The following is a 20,885-nucleotide window of genomic DNA, read 5'->3' as shown; positions in this document are numbered from 1 at the left end:
TTACCTAATGTGGACACTGGGATTCCTTCATTTACTGCTATTAACTGAAGTCAGTTGATCTTGTTACAGAAGGGGAATGGTTAAGGTAGCTTTGATCTGTCGTCTTGAGATTTTACTAGGTTAAGATCTGAATCTAGAATGCAATATGAAATTCTCGAGTGTGCTGTGTAAATGTTTTCAGCACTAGGTTAATATTTTCCCACCTGTCACATAGTGAATGTACTGTTGCATTTTGCGCTGTGTAAGAGTTTGCTGAAGGGCAAACACAAATGGACATGCAGGAATAACGTATGGCACGCACACAGAAACTGTAAACATTAATAAACAGATTTTGCAGAAACTACAGTCCAAGTAATTAAGAAATGTGAGGTTTGCAGGGAAGTCATGCCAAATTCTAACACTTTTTTTTTTTCTCTAATTTTTATCCCTAAAAACCAGTGAAGAGTCAGGTTGAATTATTAGTGTTTGAGTGGCAAAGGGGAAAATACTGAGGGCTAAAAAAAAAAAAAAGTGAATACGTGGGTGGTGAGAAACAGCAACGTTTTTGGAGGTAGAAACAGTTGTCACAGATGCAGAAAGAGCCGTTTACAGAGGAAGTTAAAATGTCCACAGAAAGTCAGCCAATATGTGATAATATTGCTAAAAGTGAAAGGAAGAAGATAAATATGCGTATGGGGAAAAAAAAAAAGTGATGGTGTTCGCAGTCTTCAGCTATTCAGCTTTAATTTCAAAGACATATATAGCTGAGTTACTTCATCTTCCATGCCTAAGAATCTGGAATTTTCTATAGAGCTGCTCACTGTAGGAGTGGAACACACACATGAGCTGAAGTACTTGGCCCCAAGTTAATACAGTGGTAATAAATATTGTGGGTGAAATAAGAATGAGCATTTAAAGTTGACCAGAAAAATACTTTCAGGTCAATAACTTTGGGCTTTAGAAAAGGTTTTTGAATTTGTACCAGGAAATATGATAAGGTGATGTTGAGGTGTTTTTGTTTTACCTTTATTTATAATTTCTAGAATTTGTGGGAAGATTTGCCCCCACCCCCACCCCCCCCTTTTTTTTTTTTATTATTCCTGTGCTTGCACGTGAATCAATAAAGCCATCAAATCTTCTTGAATACTTGCAACAAGGCAATGGGAGTTTAAAGACTTGACTAGATTTTTTTTTTTTTTTTTTTTTTTTTTTTAAGGAAATTACAGAAAGTAAGTAGAAATCAAGTAAGTAGAAAGTAAATACACACCATTTTTGGGGGTGGGGGGAGGGGAAGGTAGGGAAAGCATTGAAGGCTGATCTTTCTTAGGGTAACAACACAAGGCAGAAAATCTCATACTACTGGGAAATCTCTATATATGCCAGAAGCAACTGACAAGTGTAAAGCTATTTTTGGAGTACTGCAAAACTACAAACAAGCTAAAAAATAATAATAATATTTATTGTCAGTATGTCTGACAGCAGAATCAAAAGATTAAAGGCAACAAGTTCTGTTGTGAAGTCTCAGCTTTGGATGGAAATTTAGGTTGATATTTGAATTTTATTGCCTGTTTGAATGACTTGCCCAGTATTTTTGCATGATTTTTATCACATCATTCAAAAGAAAGCTGATCTAAACCAAATGTACTCTTATAAGTAAGATGGGAATAGGTGCAGTTATTCTTTTTCTTGAAATTAAGTTTGAAGGAAGATAACACAGTAATGAGGTAGCATTTATACTGATGGTCTAATAGCAGTCACGTAAATGCAGTTAGGTATGTTTTCCCCCTTGATGGTGTCAAATATTACCACCAAGAACATAAGTAAACTTTATTTGCAAAGTAGTGCTAAAGTCCTTTGTTATTATTAAAAAGAACTGTTTTTCTCATTTTGTTCTTGGAGTAACACATTTAGAATTTAGTGTTTTTAAAATTTGTTCTGGCTAGAAAATCTGATCAGAGATCAAATGTCTGATCACAGTTTAAATGTTATAATGTGAGGGTTTTTTTTTCTGTAAAACACCATATATCTTCTGGAGGCATCTTAATAGGCTGTGCAGTTTTATCACTTGAGGATAACATGTAACAAGCATAAATAGAAATGCAACGTCTCCAGCATATTTTGTGTTATTCGTTATTTTTCTATCAGCGACACATCTTTTGCTTTGCTTTACCTTAGAATTTTTACCGTTATTAGATCTTCAGAATTATAGAATCTATTGCATAAGATTCATATCCATCCAGATATAGTCTTCCTTTCTGTATTTTCTGCAATGACTGGTAATGAGGTAATTAACCTTAATCAAGTAGGCTTAAGGTAGTTAACCTTAAACAAGTGCTTTTTAAACATTTACACACCTGATCTTTTACATACATCCATCACAACTGATCCTTAGTACAGAATCGTTATTGTTATTTGTATCACATAATAGGTTCTTCATAGGTGCACATGACTGAAAGGGTTAGAGTAGGTCTTCTCTGCATTGTTTGGAGACATGTATGAAGAGGTAAAACAAGTTCTGACTTGACAAACTACCATGTAGAAGTACAGTGGATATCATAGCTATTTCCCAACTCAAACACTGTTTTCATGGCACTGTTCTTTAATAAATGTTTGTATGTGGAAGTGCCACAACCACTGTGATATACAGGAACTCATCTTGGAAAAAGTATAGCTATGTGACTAATACTCTTGCTGTTTTCCAGATGTGAAGGAAAATGAACCCAAGGTTGTTTGATCTTTTTTTTTTTTTTGAGTGGCTTTTTAATTCCTAGGAATTACTGTAAAATGGGAAAATCAGCTATAATGCTAACTTTCACAATGTTTTTTGGAAGTAAACCTCTGTGTCTGAGGTATTGTATACTTTACATATGCAGTTTAGGGTCCATTGTGTTCTTACTTTCTAGCGCGTAGAGAGCAGAGGAAGAGAACTAATTATTCTAAAGGTTATGAAATTTCTGGACAGCTGCAGTTTGTCTCTTTTTCTCTTCTTCCTGTGATCATCTTATTTTTATGCCAAATTCATAAGATCTGGAATACTTTGGGTATGAAGAGGCATATGGGAAGGGACTGCATACTTGCCATGCTGAACATACATTCTCACTCAGTCTGTCATGGCAGTGCTTTGTACGAGCTGGCTACAGATTGTTTTGAGGAGGAATTCTGAACAGGGCAAGTCATGCCAGAGTGAAAAATGTAGCTGACTAACATGTTTTCTGAGATACTACTTTTCTGTAGTTAGGCAGATGTTCCCTTATCTTTATTTTACTGATTTTAAAAAAAGTGTATTTCCTGCAATGACTGATCTTATCAGTGCTCTAGACTTCTTAAGGCTTAATTTCTGAAGGTTTCTATATAGTGATATTTCAGTTTCCACAACAAAGCAAGGTATTATGTTAGAAATCCCTCTGATCCAAACAATTGTATAAACTAGACTCTGGCTTCCTTCCAGTGGGAGTTAGGACATCACATCTGCAGTCTGCACTTGAGACCTTTTGTAAGACTTGCCATTTATTAGTTTGAATGCACAGCAAGAATATCTCATGGGATAACTTAAAGTAGATCCACTTCATTGCCTCCTAATACACCTTGAGCAGGCAGAAGCATCAGTACACTTAGAACAGATTTGGAATAAATAGGAGATGTGAGCTAGTTATCCATCCTAGATACACAGCAGTCTCTTAAGATATTTTGCCTGCTTTCTGCAAAATGAGTTCCAAAATGAGCATCATGGGAGTATGGTTATGGCAATATGTTCTCACTTCTTGGGAGAAGATAAGCATTAATTCACCCAGACATTGACTTCAAAGATTGGATCTAGGTTTAGGACAAGGGTGCGCTATGCCTTCTTCTCCAACCATTCACCCTCAGGCAGATAGTAGCAGGTCAAATAAGACAAGCAAAGGGTTAGTAATGGAGAGGGACTTTGAAATCTAAAGGTGCCCTTCTTACTTGACTTACTTAACCATCTATCTTCTCCCATGTAGCCCAGTTAACACAATGAGCCTTGAAATGAATCTGCATCAATACTTCTAAGCCAAGACTCTTAGGTACTTTTGGAACAACTCAGTTTGTCAGTGGACAGGTAGTATTCTAATTTTGTATCTAGATGTATGCAACAAGTCCATAGATGTCCAAGATTTTGATCTTTTATTTCAAATGTTACTTCCATCACTTTTCTACAGAATTATGGTTTAGCAACTAAGAGATTACAAACATGAGCTAATTGTTCTTTTATCTTTCTTGAAATTTCATTAGTGTTCTGGGATGGAATCCAAATGCCATGAAGTTTTCTTAATCCTCTGACTCATTTCTTGCTGATTCCTACTGACCTAATGATATCCTGACAGTTTTTTGTTTGTTTTTTTTTTTTTAAACAGGAAAAACATAAAAAAGGAAATTATATATATATTTTTTTCTGGATCATGCTTATGTGAGGCATGGATCCTGTCTACATTTTAGTATCATCTTTCTCTTCTGTCAATTAAATCACCACTTTTCATACCTTAAAGATTTTACCATGCTATCTGTTAACCTCTTGTGTCTTATATATTTCAATGTTGTCTTCTTTACTTTACTTTTTGTTCACTACTTAGTGTTTCAAAACTTCTTGTCTAAGCGTCTCTTGATATTTATACTTCAATCTTCCTTATCCTCTTTGCTTTGGAAACTTTCCTGTTTATTCTCTGTATTACTACTGTTAGGGAGTGTCTATAATGAAGGTATAATGAAGGCATAAGAATTTATGTTGACAAGGAGAGGTGACCATTAAAAAGCAGATAATCCAGTTAAATTTCTTGTATATGAAAGGACAGCAGAATTTTTCTATGGGACTCTGTTTCTTCTGAAGTAATCATCAAAGAATGGGAACGTATCTGTTGAATATTGCTCAAGTCCCAGCAGTGCATTTACTCAGTGTCTGAAGTTCTAAAGAAGGAAGAGGAAAAAGAAATGACTGGATCAACTTATTGATTTACGTAATGATTGTCAGGTTTGGGAATAAGTCTTTACACATGAAATTGTCTGGCATTTTCTTTTTAAGGACCTTGATATGAAAAATATATATCCTGAGATGGCTACAGATAAGTCTTTCAAACTAGTTATGCCTATGGCTATTTATTATTTTAGAGTTAAAGCAATTCAGCCTGATTTTCTGTATCAATAGAATACTATTAAAAAAAAAAAAAAGTCAATGGAAAAATATTTCTTAGTAGCTATTACATTAATACTTTAAAATTATTCTTCCTTTCAATGTTGGTGTGAGGTGTGACATGGAAAGAGGAAACAGATGCTGCATGGCATCATTTCAGGCTAAACCTTGTTCTCACTGCAAATCTTTCTAGCTTTGTTTCAGTGCATAGTGATTTCAAATTAAGGGGGTTGGAACTAGGTTATTTTTAAGGTCCCTTCCCACTCAAGCCATTCTGTGAGTGAAAAAACTTCTCCGTAAGGGTGCCAGTATGCAGCTGTGCATCCCATGGCTGAGCTCCTGCCCCAAAGGTGCAAAATTCTGGGGGCCTGCGGGTGCTCAATCTGCCCTTTCCTGGCTTGGGCAGCTGGCACTCATGCAGGACTGAGACAGACCATCCTTTCTACTCATGAACCATACAGAGAAGAGATAGGAAGCCATTACTTGATTCAGGGGAAGATAGAGAGGCAGCCTACAGAAGCACATGTATTTGTGGCTGGTTTCTACTTCTGTGGTTTTGCTGCCTCGAGTGGCACAAATCTGTTTTGAGAGGTTGAGGGTCTCTAACAGATCATGTATGTCAACATCACTCTAGTGGTGTTTTAGTTGTCTTCAACATCTCCTTTAAATAAAGTGGAAGCATTTATACTGATGTACTAAGAGAAAACTTATCTGGGAGCTAAAAGAGCATTATCCTCCTGCTGCCATTGGCTCATGCAGTGAACACTGCTCATCACACACTAACTGTGGCTTCCTGCCTGTCTAATGCCCTCTACCCACAGTATAAATACAATTATGAAAATACCTTCACACTCAATTATACATACACAGGAACAAAAGCTTATTAAAGCTGCGAATGCAACACTCAGGACAGAGAAAATTCCAGAATTTAATCTACTTCTGTGATCTTCACTTAGTTACTTGTTTTTGAATTATGCTGCAGCATTAAATTATATGGTCATAGCAAGCAACTCCTTATTAGTGCACAACATGGATTTCTCTCACTGGTAATGAATAATGTGGTTGCCTTCAACGCTCCAGACTTATTTGTGGCAGAAATTTCTCATCTCTAACATGAAACTAATAACTGTTACCTTACTCTGCCAGGGTCGTAAAAAGGTAGTCCACACTTAAGAAATGTTCAGAAGCTGTAATAAGTTAACTTCCTTCCAGTATTTGAAGGGAGCATATAAAGAGGAGGGAGTACAACTGTTAACGAGGATGGATAGTGATAGGACAAGAGGGAATGGTTTGAAACTGAGACGGGGAAGGTTTGGGTTAGATATTAGGAAAAAAATTTTTCACTCAGAGGATGGTGATGCACTGGAACAGGTTGCCCAAGGAGGTTGTGGATGCTCCATCTGTGGAGGCATTCAAGGCCAGGCTGGATGTGGCTCTGGGCAGCCTGGTCTAGTGGCTGTCGACCTTACAAATAGCAGGGAGGCTCAAATTCGGTGAACTTAGAGGTCTTTTTCAACGCGGGCCATTGAATGATTTTATAAACTAGCCTAAGAAAATATGACAAGAAACTTAATGTGGATGATAGTAAATAAAGTCCAAGGGTTAAATGAGTGATGAAAGTGAAAAGAAACATTGAACAGCAGCATCCAGTGAACCTCATTTCCTTGTGCTACTGCTTTAAAAAAAAAAAATAATAAAAAAAAAATTAACAATTGGCTGTTGATATAACAGCATAGAAAAAGCGAGAATGAGAGGTTTATCTAGTTTTTCAGTGTTCTTCTTAAATCTGGATGCATGGAAGCATTTTTTTTGTGTTAACGTGAAATTATTATATTTGGACAGGAAATACATTTTGAATTATCCAGGCAATCAGGGCAGTAGCGTACTGTAATTTATTCATGAAACATAAGCATGAACTTTAGCTTGCATAGTTACTTTTTTCTTTCCCCTCCAATAGTTGCAATAGTATCCCATTAAACTGAAGGCGACAATAATAATAATAATAATAAAAAGACAGTATTCTTCTGTGTATGTAAGTGCTTATTTCTGTAAATAAGGAAGACTATGTACTTTATTTTTTTATATGTACTTTTTTTTGGGCGACCTCATTGCAGCCTATCAATACCTGAAGGGAACCTACACCCAGGAGGGGAGTAAACTCTTCAAAAGGGCTGACAATAGCAGGACTAGGGGAAATGGATCCAAGTTGAAGGAGGGAAGATTTAGGTTGGATGTTAGGGGGAAGTTCTTTACAAGGAGAGTGGTTAGGCCCTGGAACGGGCTGCCCAGGGAGGTTGTGGATGCCCCGTCCTTGGACGTGTTCAAGGCCAGGTTGGACGGGGTCCTGGGCAGCCTGATCTAAATGTGTATGTTTGGTGGCCCTGCTAGGCAGGGGGGTTGGAACTACATGATCCTTGAGGTCCCTTCCAACCCGGGTGATTCTGTGATTTATCTGGCACTTTAAGATACCACTGGAGAGGAAGAGAAACTTATTTTTATTATAATTCACAGAATTTAGAGTAGTTCAATCCAGACTCTTTTTTTTAAAAAAAAAAAAAAAAAAATCATTTCTTTTCCAGTCAAAGTTATCAGTTTGTCATGCTGTTGTCTCCTGTCATAAAACTGTCATCACAGACTCTCTAATGTGGCAGTGCTAGGGGCACTAGTGAAGATTCTTGGCTTATTGTGCTCTGATTTTTGCATGGCAGGTTGAGTGGCTGCAATGAATGTTGCATGGCTGTTTCACCACACTGTGGGAGCTACCGTGATTTTCATTGCTAATGTCACCAAATACCATTTTCACATCTAGGTATATTCCCACTCCACTTGAAGCATCAGCTGTTTATTCCCTCACTGTTGACCTTTCTTACCATCTTTTCAACAACTTGCTATTTTCTTTCTGAGAAGTGCTCAGAAAAGGGTCTGTGTCACACTGAGTGTTTATGAACATAGTGGATATGATTTTCCATCTAAACTGTGTATAGGGTCATGATGATAAGAAAGATATGTAACAATCAAAGAATCAGGGGAAAAACTGGGTTGGGAGAAATCCCCGAAGGACAGGAAATTCAACAGCTCCCTCAAAGCTAAGCAAAGACTCTCTGCTCCTTTTGTGAGGAACTGTAGGTCTCCCTCAGCCTCCACTGCTCTGGGCTGAACAAACAAAGTGGCCTCAGCTGCTCCTCATACACTTTGCCTTCTAACCCCTTTACTGTCTTTGTAGCCCTCCTTTGGATGCTCTCTAAAAGTTCTATATCTGTGTTCATATACTGTGGTGACCAAAGCTGCATGCAGGCTCTGAGGTGAGGATTCCACTTGAAGTTTAACTCCTTTGTGATGACTTACTTAATTTGAAGACTAAAGACTTCTATGGAGTACTTACTATATTTTATTGATATGTGGACTCATCCAAAACAGAATTTGACTTCTATGCTCTCCAAGTAGTTTAATAACGGATAGAAACCCAGAACTTTATTTTTCTTTTTCTTTTCCTATTTTTTATCAGCAATGATCCTCGGAATTCAGAACTTTGATTTATCACTGTTGTTGTTCTTATTTATTTGTTGAAAATAATCGGCTGATGTTGCAAATATTTCTTGTCAAAGCTACTTTGACTAGCTGCTTTCACCTTATGATTAGTACTGTGTTCTTTTTTTGTTGTTGTTTCACTGGCAGTAGATATTTCCATGAACAATTTCCCATTAAATTCATATTCAGGTGTAAGATTTTTTTAATGCCTAAATAAGTAAAAGATTATTTTACTATGAACTACTAATGTGAAAAAAATTCATATTCTAAATAGCTGCAGCTTCTACCTTTACCTTTATACCTAGATCCAGTATTATCCTATTATTGCTGTTTGTTCTGATGCAGTTAAGGTTTCAAGGGAAGTTTGTGATCCTGTGACATGCAACTAGGAGGAAAATCTTAATTTCTTCTGAAAGGTTGAGTAAAATCATGTAACAAACTGAAAAAGTACTACACTTCTGTGAGCATTAAGTTTCATTCCTCTAAGCTACATATTGCCTTAAAGTAATCTGTTTGAATTCTGAATTACTCTCAGTGTAATCCAGGTCCTGCATTTGCAGACCTTTCTTTGTTCTGAGTGTTTTGAAATGAGCAAAACAAGATGAAGTTGTACTTCTTCAAGGTTTTTTGTCCTTTGTTTTAGTGATATGTACTGTTACTTAGTGCAGGATACCAAAAATATATTTCTACTGTGTGAAATTTATTTTAAGATAAACTTTTAGTCCTTTATTTTATGCCTGGATTTATTTTGTAATGCTTTTGCTCATCAGCGTCTTACTTGTAGATATTGCTGTCTTTGTCTACCAGTATCTTTTTTCTGAAAGAGATAAAAATAGATTTGGCAAAACCATCTTCTGTCAATGCAAAAAAATTACACAAAGACATATTAGTATCTATTAGTATCTCAGCGCTATCGCTTCCTTCTACAAAATAAATGGCACTTCCAGGGTTACACAGGCTACTGATGCAAAACCTTTATTTGGCACTTCTGCATACTGGAACTGTCCAACTAGCTGATAAGTGGGCACTGTGCCATTGAAACAGATGGGCATTGCTGTAGATAGCCAAAAGACAATGTATGTGCATCAAGTGTGGATGTTGGTGGCACGCTTCCCAGTCAGTGATGTCTTAACGATTAAATGTCCTGAGTTTGGTGTTGGTGGTTTTTTTTTTGTTTTTTTTTTTGTTTTTTTTTTTTTGCATCTGTAGTTACAGACATGCCAGCCTTGCTCCTGGATGATCTTTGAAAAATCTCTCCTGTTTTAAATTATAAATAACTTTTTGAGAATACCTGATCTTGAAGACCAGAGACAAGAAGGCTAAAAGCAAAGGAAACAGAAGAAATAATCTTTCCCGATCCAAAACAAGCACATAATCTCATACAAAACAGAGCTGAACACTGGTGCTCCAGAGGAAGGGCAGAGGAAGAGACAGAGGACTGTGATGGGTATTTGAGATGCACAGTGGAGAGAAGTAACATGTACTTTCAGAAAAATAAAATCAGATACAGTCAGAGAAATGTGATGAACATAATTTTAGCCAAAAAAAAGAAGGGCTTGAGGACTATGACATGAATGAAAGAGACCTGAAGCCATAAGGAACACTATGCTAATCTTTGATAGTACCCACCTCTATGAAAAATAATTTTTCCAGTCTATCTATATATAAACAAAGCTGTACTGCAGAATTACTTGGTTCCATGTATTCTCTGAACTGAAAGGTGCTAATACATGCAGTATCTTTGGCTTTTTTTTGTACAATTGGAAGTGATGGAAAGGAATCTCTCTAACATAGGCCAATATTAAGTTTTCCTTTTATTCCTGAATAATAAGCAAAACATGCAGAACCAGATATAGCCTTCCTTAGGAAATCTTGTAACTCAGCCAATAAAAAAATGAAAGTGTAATGTTTTCTGGTGCATTTAGGTAAGATCAGGCATTGATTAACTAATAAAGAAAATAGTTTAAGAATACAACTTCTCTGAATGTATGCTATTTGGTTTTGTTGAGTGATAACTATTCTTAGACAGAAACAGTGTTAAATTTTCCCAAATAAACTAGAAAATGAGGCCCGTTTTGTACTGAATATTCTATAAGAGTGAGTGATTTATGAGAATTTATTTTTACTGTTATGGCTTCAGATTTCTTCATCTCATTGCATTTTTTCAAGATTTTAAAAAGCTATTCTGATTTAAAACCTTGTAATTTCAATATGCAAATCAAATAGTTTTGCCAATCAACTGTACCAGAAAGAAACAAGGAACCGAGCCATCCTTACCCTACTGTCTACCCTCCATATGTCTCACTAGTGTTGCTAAATAAGGCAGTCACAGACCCTGTGGTACAGTGGCAATCACACAGGTGTTCCCTCCATACACAAGGAGGCATCTAACCCTGTGCTCACCATACAATTTTAGGAAGCTAGTTTTTGTGTATCCATAATTTGGCTTCATCCATTCCGTTCATCTTACTCTCCTAAAACGGAATAAATTTCAGGCTCCACAATTGAGGACAATTACTCCTCAACAGCTGTGCTACTGGTGGTCCCTTTAAAGCTGAACGCTTTGTAGAGCCTACTACTATGTTTGTTTTCTCCAAAGAGTGGGAGGTGACCTTTGAAGTAATGGCCAGCAGCCTCCCAAAACAGAGCCACCAGCCAGTGATTTTTTTGAAGTCTGTGTTACTTTCCCCAACCCTGAACCACAAGCTCTCCGAAGCTTCTGCACCAGTTCCCAAATTTTTTTTTCAGAATTTTGAAGTTATCTTAGGAATTTTTGAAAATTTATATTTTAGGTAAAAAATCAGAGAGAGGTAGAGGAAGCACTTTTTTTTTTTTTTTTAATTAAGTATTCCTTGGCATATGAACAACAATGATTAAATTAAAAGCGTGTGAACTCAGGGCAGCACTCCCCTTTGCTTTGAGTGTTGAAGTGTTCTGTCAAAGAAAATTGAAGGGGGAAAAGAAAACTGGATAGCTGTGTATGAGTCTCTCATTTTATCAAAAAAAGATCTTGTACACTGCTTAGTTTTAGCAAGATTTTGATGTTTGCACTGAGAGAGATGGATTCTCTTTATAAATAGTTGCAATTGACACTCAAATACTGGGGCATCAATAAAAGAATCTAGATAAATGTCATTGGAGTCTTCTTCCTAGCAACAGTATCTATTGATTCTATTTTTTTGCATTCTGTTAAAACTGAACACTGGAGGAATTCTGAGTGTACTGATTTGTATTTTTAATAAGGAGCTTAAATGCACACAGCTTCTAAAACCTCCATTAAAATAAACTGTTCAATGTCTGAATTATCATCACAGTTTTTCCTTAAAAGTATTTCTGAAAGATCCAGAGGCACCAAGGAAGAACGCATTTTACTTTTAGCTCTACAAATGACACTGTCTGAAGAAAATTACAGGGGCCAGTGTCCAGGACTCCCACCTTTCCAGAGAAGCACTTCTCATTAGGTTACTCATGTTTATTTTTATCTAGGCAAGAATTCCTCACTGCTTTTCTGTGACTGCACCTCTTGTAGTTCAAGTAGGAGAGAGAAATAATGTTCCTACCAAGGTCTGGTTGCTCAGCAGAGTGAGTTCCACCTAATTCTGTTGGAAACAATAACTATACTGATCACTGTCACACACACAAACTCTGAGAGAATTCAGGACTTCAAACAGTATCTTAAGATTAGATGAGATAGCAGAGTTTCAGAAATTTTTGTCAAAATAGTTCTAGCCCTCATGCTGGGAAACCAAACAGGCTAAACAATCACAATTTTAGTTTCTTTCTGTGTTGACTACAACATAAATTTAATAGTTGATAAGAACTGCTCAAATAAATAAAATAAGCTGCTAGAGATAGGTTTGAAATTGTATGAAATATTAATCTAGAATTACAGGGTTTTTAGACCTCTTACAACATTGATTTCTAGTGCAAGAAGCTCTTGAGGTAGACCCTGGTCGATTTATGTTGAAATTGAGCTAGAAGGGTGGAAGAGGATCAAAACAACCTAATGTTAGGGTTCAGCATCACTTGAACAACTGAAGTTGTGTTTTGAAAAGCAGAGATTTTTCTATAATTCTGATTTAAAGCTACCGTTTGCAGCTCTATTTAAGTGAAAATCATTTGTATGTTGTTTTCCTGTTACTTGCATTTAATTAGTCATTTCTGTTTTGAGAGATTTTTTTAAATCTCTATCACACAAGCAAATAATAGAATGATTAAAAAACAACCAAACAAACTGGGTGAGTCACATATCTGTCCATCCATGAATATATTTAAGATGTGCATGCAGCTGGATGGATATTTACTGAGTTGCAATAAATTGTGTATGAATATTTAAAGTTTCTTCTTGCTGTTATGTTTCAAAACAAAGATCTGGTCAAAAGAAATATAGGAATTGAATGATAAGTGTAGTAAAACCAATTAAATATGTTCTTCTAAGTCAGAAAGATAAAATAAGCACATCCTGTTAAGATTTTTGCCTTTTGCCTCACCTTGCTTTTTTTCAGTAGACAAAATACACTTTAAGAGGGCCATGAGCCCTCTTAAACCTATGTATGTCCATATATGGATTGAGAAGAAACAAGGAAGCAAAAACAAAAAAATTTCTGTGCTCCTGATCTCTAAGAAGAATGTTAGAACAGTTCATGGGGTTTTTGTGCTGTTGTTTTTTTTTTGTTTGTTTGTTTGTTTGTTTGCTGTTTAGTTACAGAATAAATTCATTTGGGGATCTGGAATATTTGTAGCACACTGGACTGACTTAGTAAGCTGACTGAACTGTAGAAAATGATAACTTATGTATTTCTATGGGCTTATTTTTATGTTTCGGGCATTCATCCCTTGAGCATTGTACAAAAAGTAAACATTTATGATGAACAGGGTGATGGCACTGGGACCATATTGTGCATCTTTCTCATGAAGTTTTTATAAATGGGCAGATACGTCTTCTAAGTTTTTCACAGAATTTTTGAATGGAAATTTTGTATTTTCTCTGTGGTGTTATATTTTGATTGTACAGTTGAATGTTGAGAAAAAAAAAAAAAAAGAAAAAAAAAAAAAAAACAATTCAGTACCCAAAAGGAGGTGCCATATTATTCTCAAGCTTTTCCACTAAAACCTAAAGAGCTTTGAATCTAAGAAAAAGAAAATGGACAGATGAGTGAATCAAGTTAAAGCAGTAATGGAGCATTAGTATGCTTAGGATACAAAGAACAGTAGTTCTTAAAAGATATCTCTTCAGAAGTCCTTTGTGAATATTTTAAACTGCTGATATTTAAAATTATTTGCTCTTTTTGTTTGCATGGAAGAAAGGCAGTGAGTGTCTGTGTAGCACACTGTGCTTCTGTTTCATTTTTGATGTCACAGGTTTGAGATTTCTAATGGGCTTCTGTGACATTGGGAATTTTGCCTCAAAGGACTTCAGCTTTCCAGACAGCAGGGGTGGAATGATCTGTGTCAGATGTTGAGAAATGAACTCAGTCCTGGAAGTGCCTTTCCTCTCAATTGACTGTAATGGGGATCTAGACATTGCTCAGAGGAGGACATCTGCACTGCAGACATCTAAATGTGGGCAGATGGTGCCACTGGCAGTAATGTGCTCTACAGAAAACCAGCTTCTCTTGTGCAGGAGTTGGAACTATGTCTTCAGAAAAAGTGACTCTCTACTATGCATTCTATGTTTCTGGCACATCAGAAAATGGAAATAAAATAGTAAAAGATAAAAGAAATGAAGTCAGTCCCACCCAAGTGATTACTTCTTGGCTGTCAGTAAAAGGGAAGGGGTGAGTGGGCATCACAGCACTGTGCTGAGCCCTGGGCTGTCCCTTCATCTGTTTGTAACCTGACGAGAGCATGCCTCAGCTTTTTTCTTGCCTTTTATGCTTAAAAATCCTTCCCACACACATTTAAGTAAAAATAGAGTTAATACATTTCTATATAAAGTCAGAGCATATAACTGAGTCCAAGGAGCTTGAATTCTTAAATATAGCCAGTGGATGTATAGAAGCCTCCAGGAAGAAATTTTAAGCAGCACTAGCTCTGTATCTGCAAGCAGTGATAGCTTAGGAGTAAAAAAAACAATCCAACAGTAATTTTCCTTTTGTTGTTGACCAGTTCTGATGTACTTGACAGTTCAGTAGCTGTCCGTTGGGTTTGACAGAGGACAGTAATTATTAAAATGTAATGTAGATAAAGTAAAACATCATAATATTTTTTTCTTCCTTTTTTTTTTTTACCCGAGGAAGCAAAGGGAAGGTGAAAATACATATTCATTTATGACTGACGGAAGGGTGAAAAGGCAAAACTTAGTAATGTTGGAGGGTTAAAATGTTCCTTGATAAACTCAAGTATACAAAATAGACCGTCATTATAGATTGAATAGGAAAACTCCAACTACTCAGAAATGTATCCTACAAAATCAATACATATTAGCTTGTCAACAGAAACTCATAAAGATGGACAGTGCTCTGGCAATGTAGCCATGATTAAAAAAGTGAAAAACAGCAAGAAAAACCCGAGTCCTGATGATATGAAGAATTCAGTCAAGCAAAACTAGTGCAAGATACAAGCCATGGCAACTAACGAACGATGAAAAGATTCAGAGTTCTGTCATTCCAGAAGATCTTGCTAGTACATTCAAGGAAGAGAATAACTTTGAAGTTGGCTTCGTTGCATAAAGTCCTCTGCTGCCAGGAACATTGCTATTTGTTGTCAAGGCTACTGGCTTTGGCCTTGAGCTCTTGTTCTTTGTGGACTGTAGATAACTGCTGTGCAGGAAAGACTTTCATCTAGATCATTAAAAGCAGAGCGTGGTTGCTATTTGTGTTTGGTTGCTGAGAGTAATGTTTTTTCTTTAAGCGAATATGTATTCAGTAACTAAATCTCTCCTGGGTGCAGATTTTGTTCCTGATTACTATCTGGAGATGCAGTGGTCCCTAACATTTCTCAGCACTGGAAGCTTCTTGCTGAAGGTTGGTTCCTTCCAGCCACCAGGGCTGGACTCAGTGCAGTACCACAATGCCTGAACCCTTGTCTGCTATGTAATTTCTCAGGGTAAAGACTCTGGCAGTGGAAAAGAGAGAGCACAAGGTGCATATTAAATTAGAGAATGGTGCCTACTAGATGGCCGTGTGAGGTCACCCTGCAGGTTGCTCTGATTGCCATGTTGGATGGCTTTCTCCTGAGTGAGTCTGGGTGAGGTTTTTTACTCATCTCAGGAAAGAGGAAACAAGAAAAATGGAACTTCTGCTTTTTGATTCTGAAGAGGTTTAGACAACAGCACAAAAGTTTACTGTAATTAATCAAAGGGGGTTCCTGTTTAGGAGTGTCTCTACCAAATATTAGCTTTTTCTGTTTCAGAGGGACTTTTTGAAGATAAGCAAAGATATAGACACCTCAGAGATTAATCAAATGAATCAAACGTTATCATTAACTTCAGATAGCATGTTGATGACAAGAATTCTGCTTGTTATCAGACATGACTTAAAGATAAAGAAAGATAAGTTTAAAAACTGTGGTTTAAAGTGATATATTTTCCTAGCCAGGGGAAATTAAAGGAAAATAACTTCAGAAGCAAAGGTAATGATAATTGCGGACAATTGTTACTGTGTTACTGGGAAAAGATGCTGGATTCAGGTTGATCTTTGAACAACTCAAGTACTGTTGCCTAGGTAGCAAAAATAATCCAATCTTTAATTCCTACAGTAAATGTCATTTCATTTTAGAGATGCTCTTAGGGTTTAATTCTTTGGTTTTGGCTTTGTTTTCTTCTCCTGAATTAAATATGAAACTGTCTGAGGTATTCTATTTTCAGCTTTGGAGGAACCTAAGACTAAAGTTATATACATTTGTAGAAGGAAAATATCTAGCAAATCACTAATCACAATAATGATTCAGTTTACTGCTGCCTTTGAATTGCATAAGGTAACATCTAGGTCTGGAGCCCTTGTACTTTTAGTCAAATGTGATTGAAATTGACTCGCATATCCAAAAGCTATTGGAGTGTAATAGAAATGTAAGGTAAAGATTTGTGAGAAGAAAGTTTAAATTTAAATTAGCTCACAGCTATCAGAGTTGCTTACAGTCTGTACTTGGAAAGTACACGACATATTTCTCTTTCAGCCAAAGTAACCACACAGTTCTGGTGACCAGGTCTGTATCAAAGGCAGTAGTGGGTTATCTTGAACTTCAGTTCTGGTGTCCTCACCACCATTTTTACAATTGGTTTATGAAATTAAGTCTAGTTATTTAATTTCTGTGGCCATCATTTTCACTTTTAGTAAACTGGAGATGGTGAACCTCAACCAACTTTGAAATGTGAAGGGAGTTATATACATTAGTACCATTACAGGAATTTTAATACTTCAGATCTCCTCTTACTAAGAAGAGTGAAAAGGTATCTTAGGATATTTTGTGATAATTTAACAGCAAACTTTCAAACTTGAAAGTTACATGGTATCAATAAATCATGAAGTCATTTTTCTCGTAATCCCTCATAGATTGCTATAATACTTTTTTTTTTTTTTTAATGAATGGTAAATATTCTAATATTGAGAGCTTTCTATATATAATTTCTTTTCTGGAAAGAAATACCTTTTATATATTGGCTACAACTTTGCTTAAAAAAGGAAACATTTAAGCTTCAGCTTAGCATTCCAGCTATACCACTTTAAATCACATATTTCCGTAAAAATAATAAGTTGTCATTGCTATACCTCCTGTCAGTATCTCATGCTTGGTCAAGTGTGTTCATCAAGGTTCTTGTCTTTTTGAAATATGACTGCTGTAACACCATGGTGGCTTCTGTCAGATAATGCTTCTGTCAGATAATGCAGCTGTCTTGAGCTCTTACATATGAGGGGGAAAAAAAAAAACAACAACCATCTATAGCCCTCTGATGAACCCTTATAAAAAATTGTGTTTCTAATTAGATACATATAATAGAGAGTACCACAGGGATTTGTTCATTGTCACAGATCTTCAGAGCTGCGTTTCTGTAGCAGTTTGCTGAAACACATAGACAACAAGAGGCATTTGTGACTGCATGTGATCCAGAGAGATAAGAGATAGGTTAGATCTGAAGCACCTGAAATAAGAAGTAGAAATAAGAAGCAGAAGCATTCTTGTATTTCGAGATAATTATATTCAGTTTATTCACAGAATTCAGGCAGCAAACACTTATATAACATTTCAAAAGGAAGCAATTTTAAAAAATACAGTTAAAAGATATTTTAAACCTCATCTGTAGTCCAATTATAGCAGATGATAATTTAAAAAGTATATCTAAAAGACAGATAAATTTTCCTTTTAGAGGGAATGGGGATGTGGTTGTAAAAGGAAGTAGACTATATAACAACAAAGAGAACTTTCATTTCTTCATATAAACGTACGACTGTTTGCTAATAGATGCAGCTCCAGAGTGCCTTGGAATTTTCTGCTAAATGTGCTGTGCATAGGGGCGTTTTTACAGTATTTAGAATCAAGTGAAAAATGGCATGATCAAGTTTTGCTATTAATGGACTTTGAAACATAGTAACTTAATTCAAATTAATGGACTTAATATTTCCTTTAAAAACAAAAAAAAAACCCACAAATCTGAGGCATTAAAGGCATTGAATCTGATACAAAACAGCACTTCAAAGAGAAATGCAAGAAGAATCCCACATAAGTTGTTGCTGAATTTAGAGAATGAGATCGTCATTCATGACAAACAATGGTTAGATATACACTATCTACTTCTTACAAAATCATATATTCTAAAGTGTTGTCTGCTTCATCAGTTGGTGAGGTAGAATAAAGGAAAGCAGAAAAATCCCAATAATGCTAAACATAATCGAGAACAGTAGCTTAGCAAAATTTAACTAGTTCATTTTAGAGAAAAGACAACCAAACATTAATTCTATAAATACTTGACAGAAATGGGTTGCTAATATAAAATGAGGAAGTAACCTTCATCTGTAACGGGCAGAGAATCGTGTCACATCTTTGTCATTGTATTTCACGCATACGCAGTACCATGAACGTAATGAAATTAGAAAACATGCAGAGTTGAATTATGAATAACTAGAGGATAGTGACAACAATCATTAGAAAACCAGCTGTACATCCAAAGGTTGTTAAAGTTGTTGCTCTTAACAGTGTCAATAGCAGCTCAAACTTTGTTACCCATGATCCTCCAGCAGTACAGAAAAGAAATGTAGTTTCCAATCCCAGTACATGAGGTGTTCTGAACAGAAAATAATATTAAACTATTGGACAGAAGGAGGAAAAATATACTCCATTACTCACATGAATATACGCAAATAAGAATTTCAGTAACCACCAGTGAACAAATTCTGAGCATGAATACTCATGCTATACATTGTAGTTAAACCTAAAAGCAACAAAAAAGAAAATGGCAGTTAAAAACAGTTTGCTCCTGAGGGAGCTCCTGAATAATTTTTAATTGTGACTTGGAATATTGTAAAATATGTTTATATATATAGCTGTTACAACTGAGGAAAATCTCTACATATTTTGTAGAAATAACCAAAATGTATATATGTATTCTTGAGAATACAGAATTAATTATTATAGATATTAATTAATATAAAGAATAAAACTGAAGTGTTGTGAAGTACAGTAATGTAAGTTGGAAATGACCCACAAGGCTCATCAAGTCCAACCCCTGGCTCCACACAGGACCACTTAAAGTCCAAACCCTATGTCTGAGAGCATTGTCCCAACACACCGTGAATTCCAGCAGCTCAGGGCCATGCCCACTGCCCTCTCAGACAGAGCCTTTCCCTAACCCACACTTGCCCCTCTCCTGACACAACTCCGTGTTCCCTTAGCAGTATCACAGAGAGCAGAAAAACAAGAGATTGAGATTAGTCTCATATTTGAATATTAGGTCTACGATCTGTTTTGTCATATACAGATTTTCTGGTGTGACCCAGTACTCATTAGTTAATGCTAGACTGTGTCTATGAAAGACAAGAATTTATTTTTGATTCTTTTTTATATGTAACATTTTATTCATGTGCACAGTACCTACTCTCTGTTTTTGAATTGGATTGAACTGAGGGTCTAGCAAAATACTGTTAATTAAGCTGACTGTAAAATTACTAATGCATCATTTCTCTCTTCTACAGTATGCTGTCTGGCTGATCCTTTGGGTTTCATGGAACGTGTTTGTTATCTGCTTCTATTTGGAGGCTGGAGACCTTTCAAAGGTAATTTACTATCAGATACATTTAAACTATGGGTACTGTGTTAGCATCAGTTAGCTTCAGTTCAAAGGTTGTCTCTTCTGTATTAATCACTGGAATAGTATGATAGAAATTTAGAGTATTCTGGATATGTTTAAAACCTCAGTCCTAGACATCTTCTGATGCCCACCACAACAATGGCTTGTGACTTTTAAAGGAAAAATACCTCACTTGTTTTCCTTCCTTGTTTGAAATACGATTTACGACATAAATTTCATCTGGATGAGAAATGCAAATTAGTGATTTCACAAATACAAAAGATTATTATCTCAAGAGTAAACAATTTTTTTATTACTTTTATTTCTTACTGTTCAGCTTGCTTTTACTTAGCTGGATTCCTTCCAGGGGTCTTGTACTACAGCATAATAATTATAAAAGAAAGTGTAATCTCTCATTAAAATATAAACTGAAGTGCTAGAATAGATTGTTATTTGGCTCTAGCAATGTTTTTTTTAACCTTGTACTCCTCATACAAATATTATGACTGAGGGCTTCAATACAGTAAAAAAAAAAAAACAAAACAAAACAAACCTACAGGAAAAACATATATATTTTTAAAAAGAATGACGTATTTATACGGTTTTATTGATACTGTAAGTGATAACACGTAAAGTGGTAATTGTTAATGCACTCAAACCAGGATTTCAAACCAAAACCTTCTCTTTCTAAAGTGAACCCAGAGGACTGGCAAATGGTGGGATAAAAGATTAGCAATGGTAATAAGCTTTGACTTAGCCTAAATATTGCAGCCTGTGCTGAGTTATGTTCACAGTGGTGTGAACTGACCAGCAAGGAGAATTCTACTTGTGAAAGAAACTACATTCATCTCTCAACTCACATATTTAATTGCCTTTTCTGAGTAAAGAGAATTTAGACTAACTGTAAGTTACAGGTATAATTCTCTGATCCTTTGTGAGTTACTGATGTGTTATGATGCAGTTAACACTTTTATAGGAAGAATGAATGAGGTAAAGATACTTCCATACTTA

The 20,885-nt window shown here is 35.9% G+C and overlaps 1 protein-coding gene across 2 annotated transcripts in view; it reads left to right on the top strand.

Moving 5' to 3' along the window:
• NKAIN2 (sodium/potassium transporting ATPase interacting 2) overlaps nt 1-20,885 on the top strand; it is a gene marked incomplete at both ends in the record, with an annotated part of 499,830 nt that overhangs the window by 252,849 nt on the left and 226,096 nt on the right. For both annotated transcript variants that reach the window (XM_079550098.1, XM_079550097.1), the window contains one exon: nt 19,780-19,860. In XM_079550098.1, the coding sequence (XP_079406224.1) occupies nt 19,780-19,860 (81 nt within the window). The remainder of the gene's footprint in view (nt 1-19,779; nt 19,861-20,885) is intronic.

Source organism: Tetrao urogallus (assembly GCF_951394365.1).
Source record: "Tetrao urogallus genome assembly, chromosome: 2".
Taxonomy (NCBI): Eukaryota; Metazoa; Chordata; class Aves; order Galliformes; family Phasianidae; genus Tetrao; species Tetrao urogallus.
The sequence above is the reverse complement of the archived record's forward strand: the minus strand, read 5'-3'. Positions and strand labels throughout refer to the sequence as shown.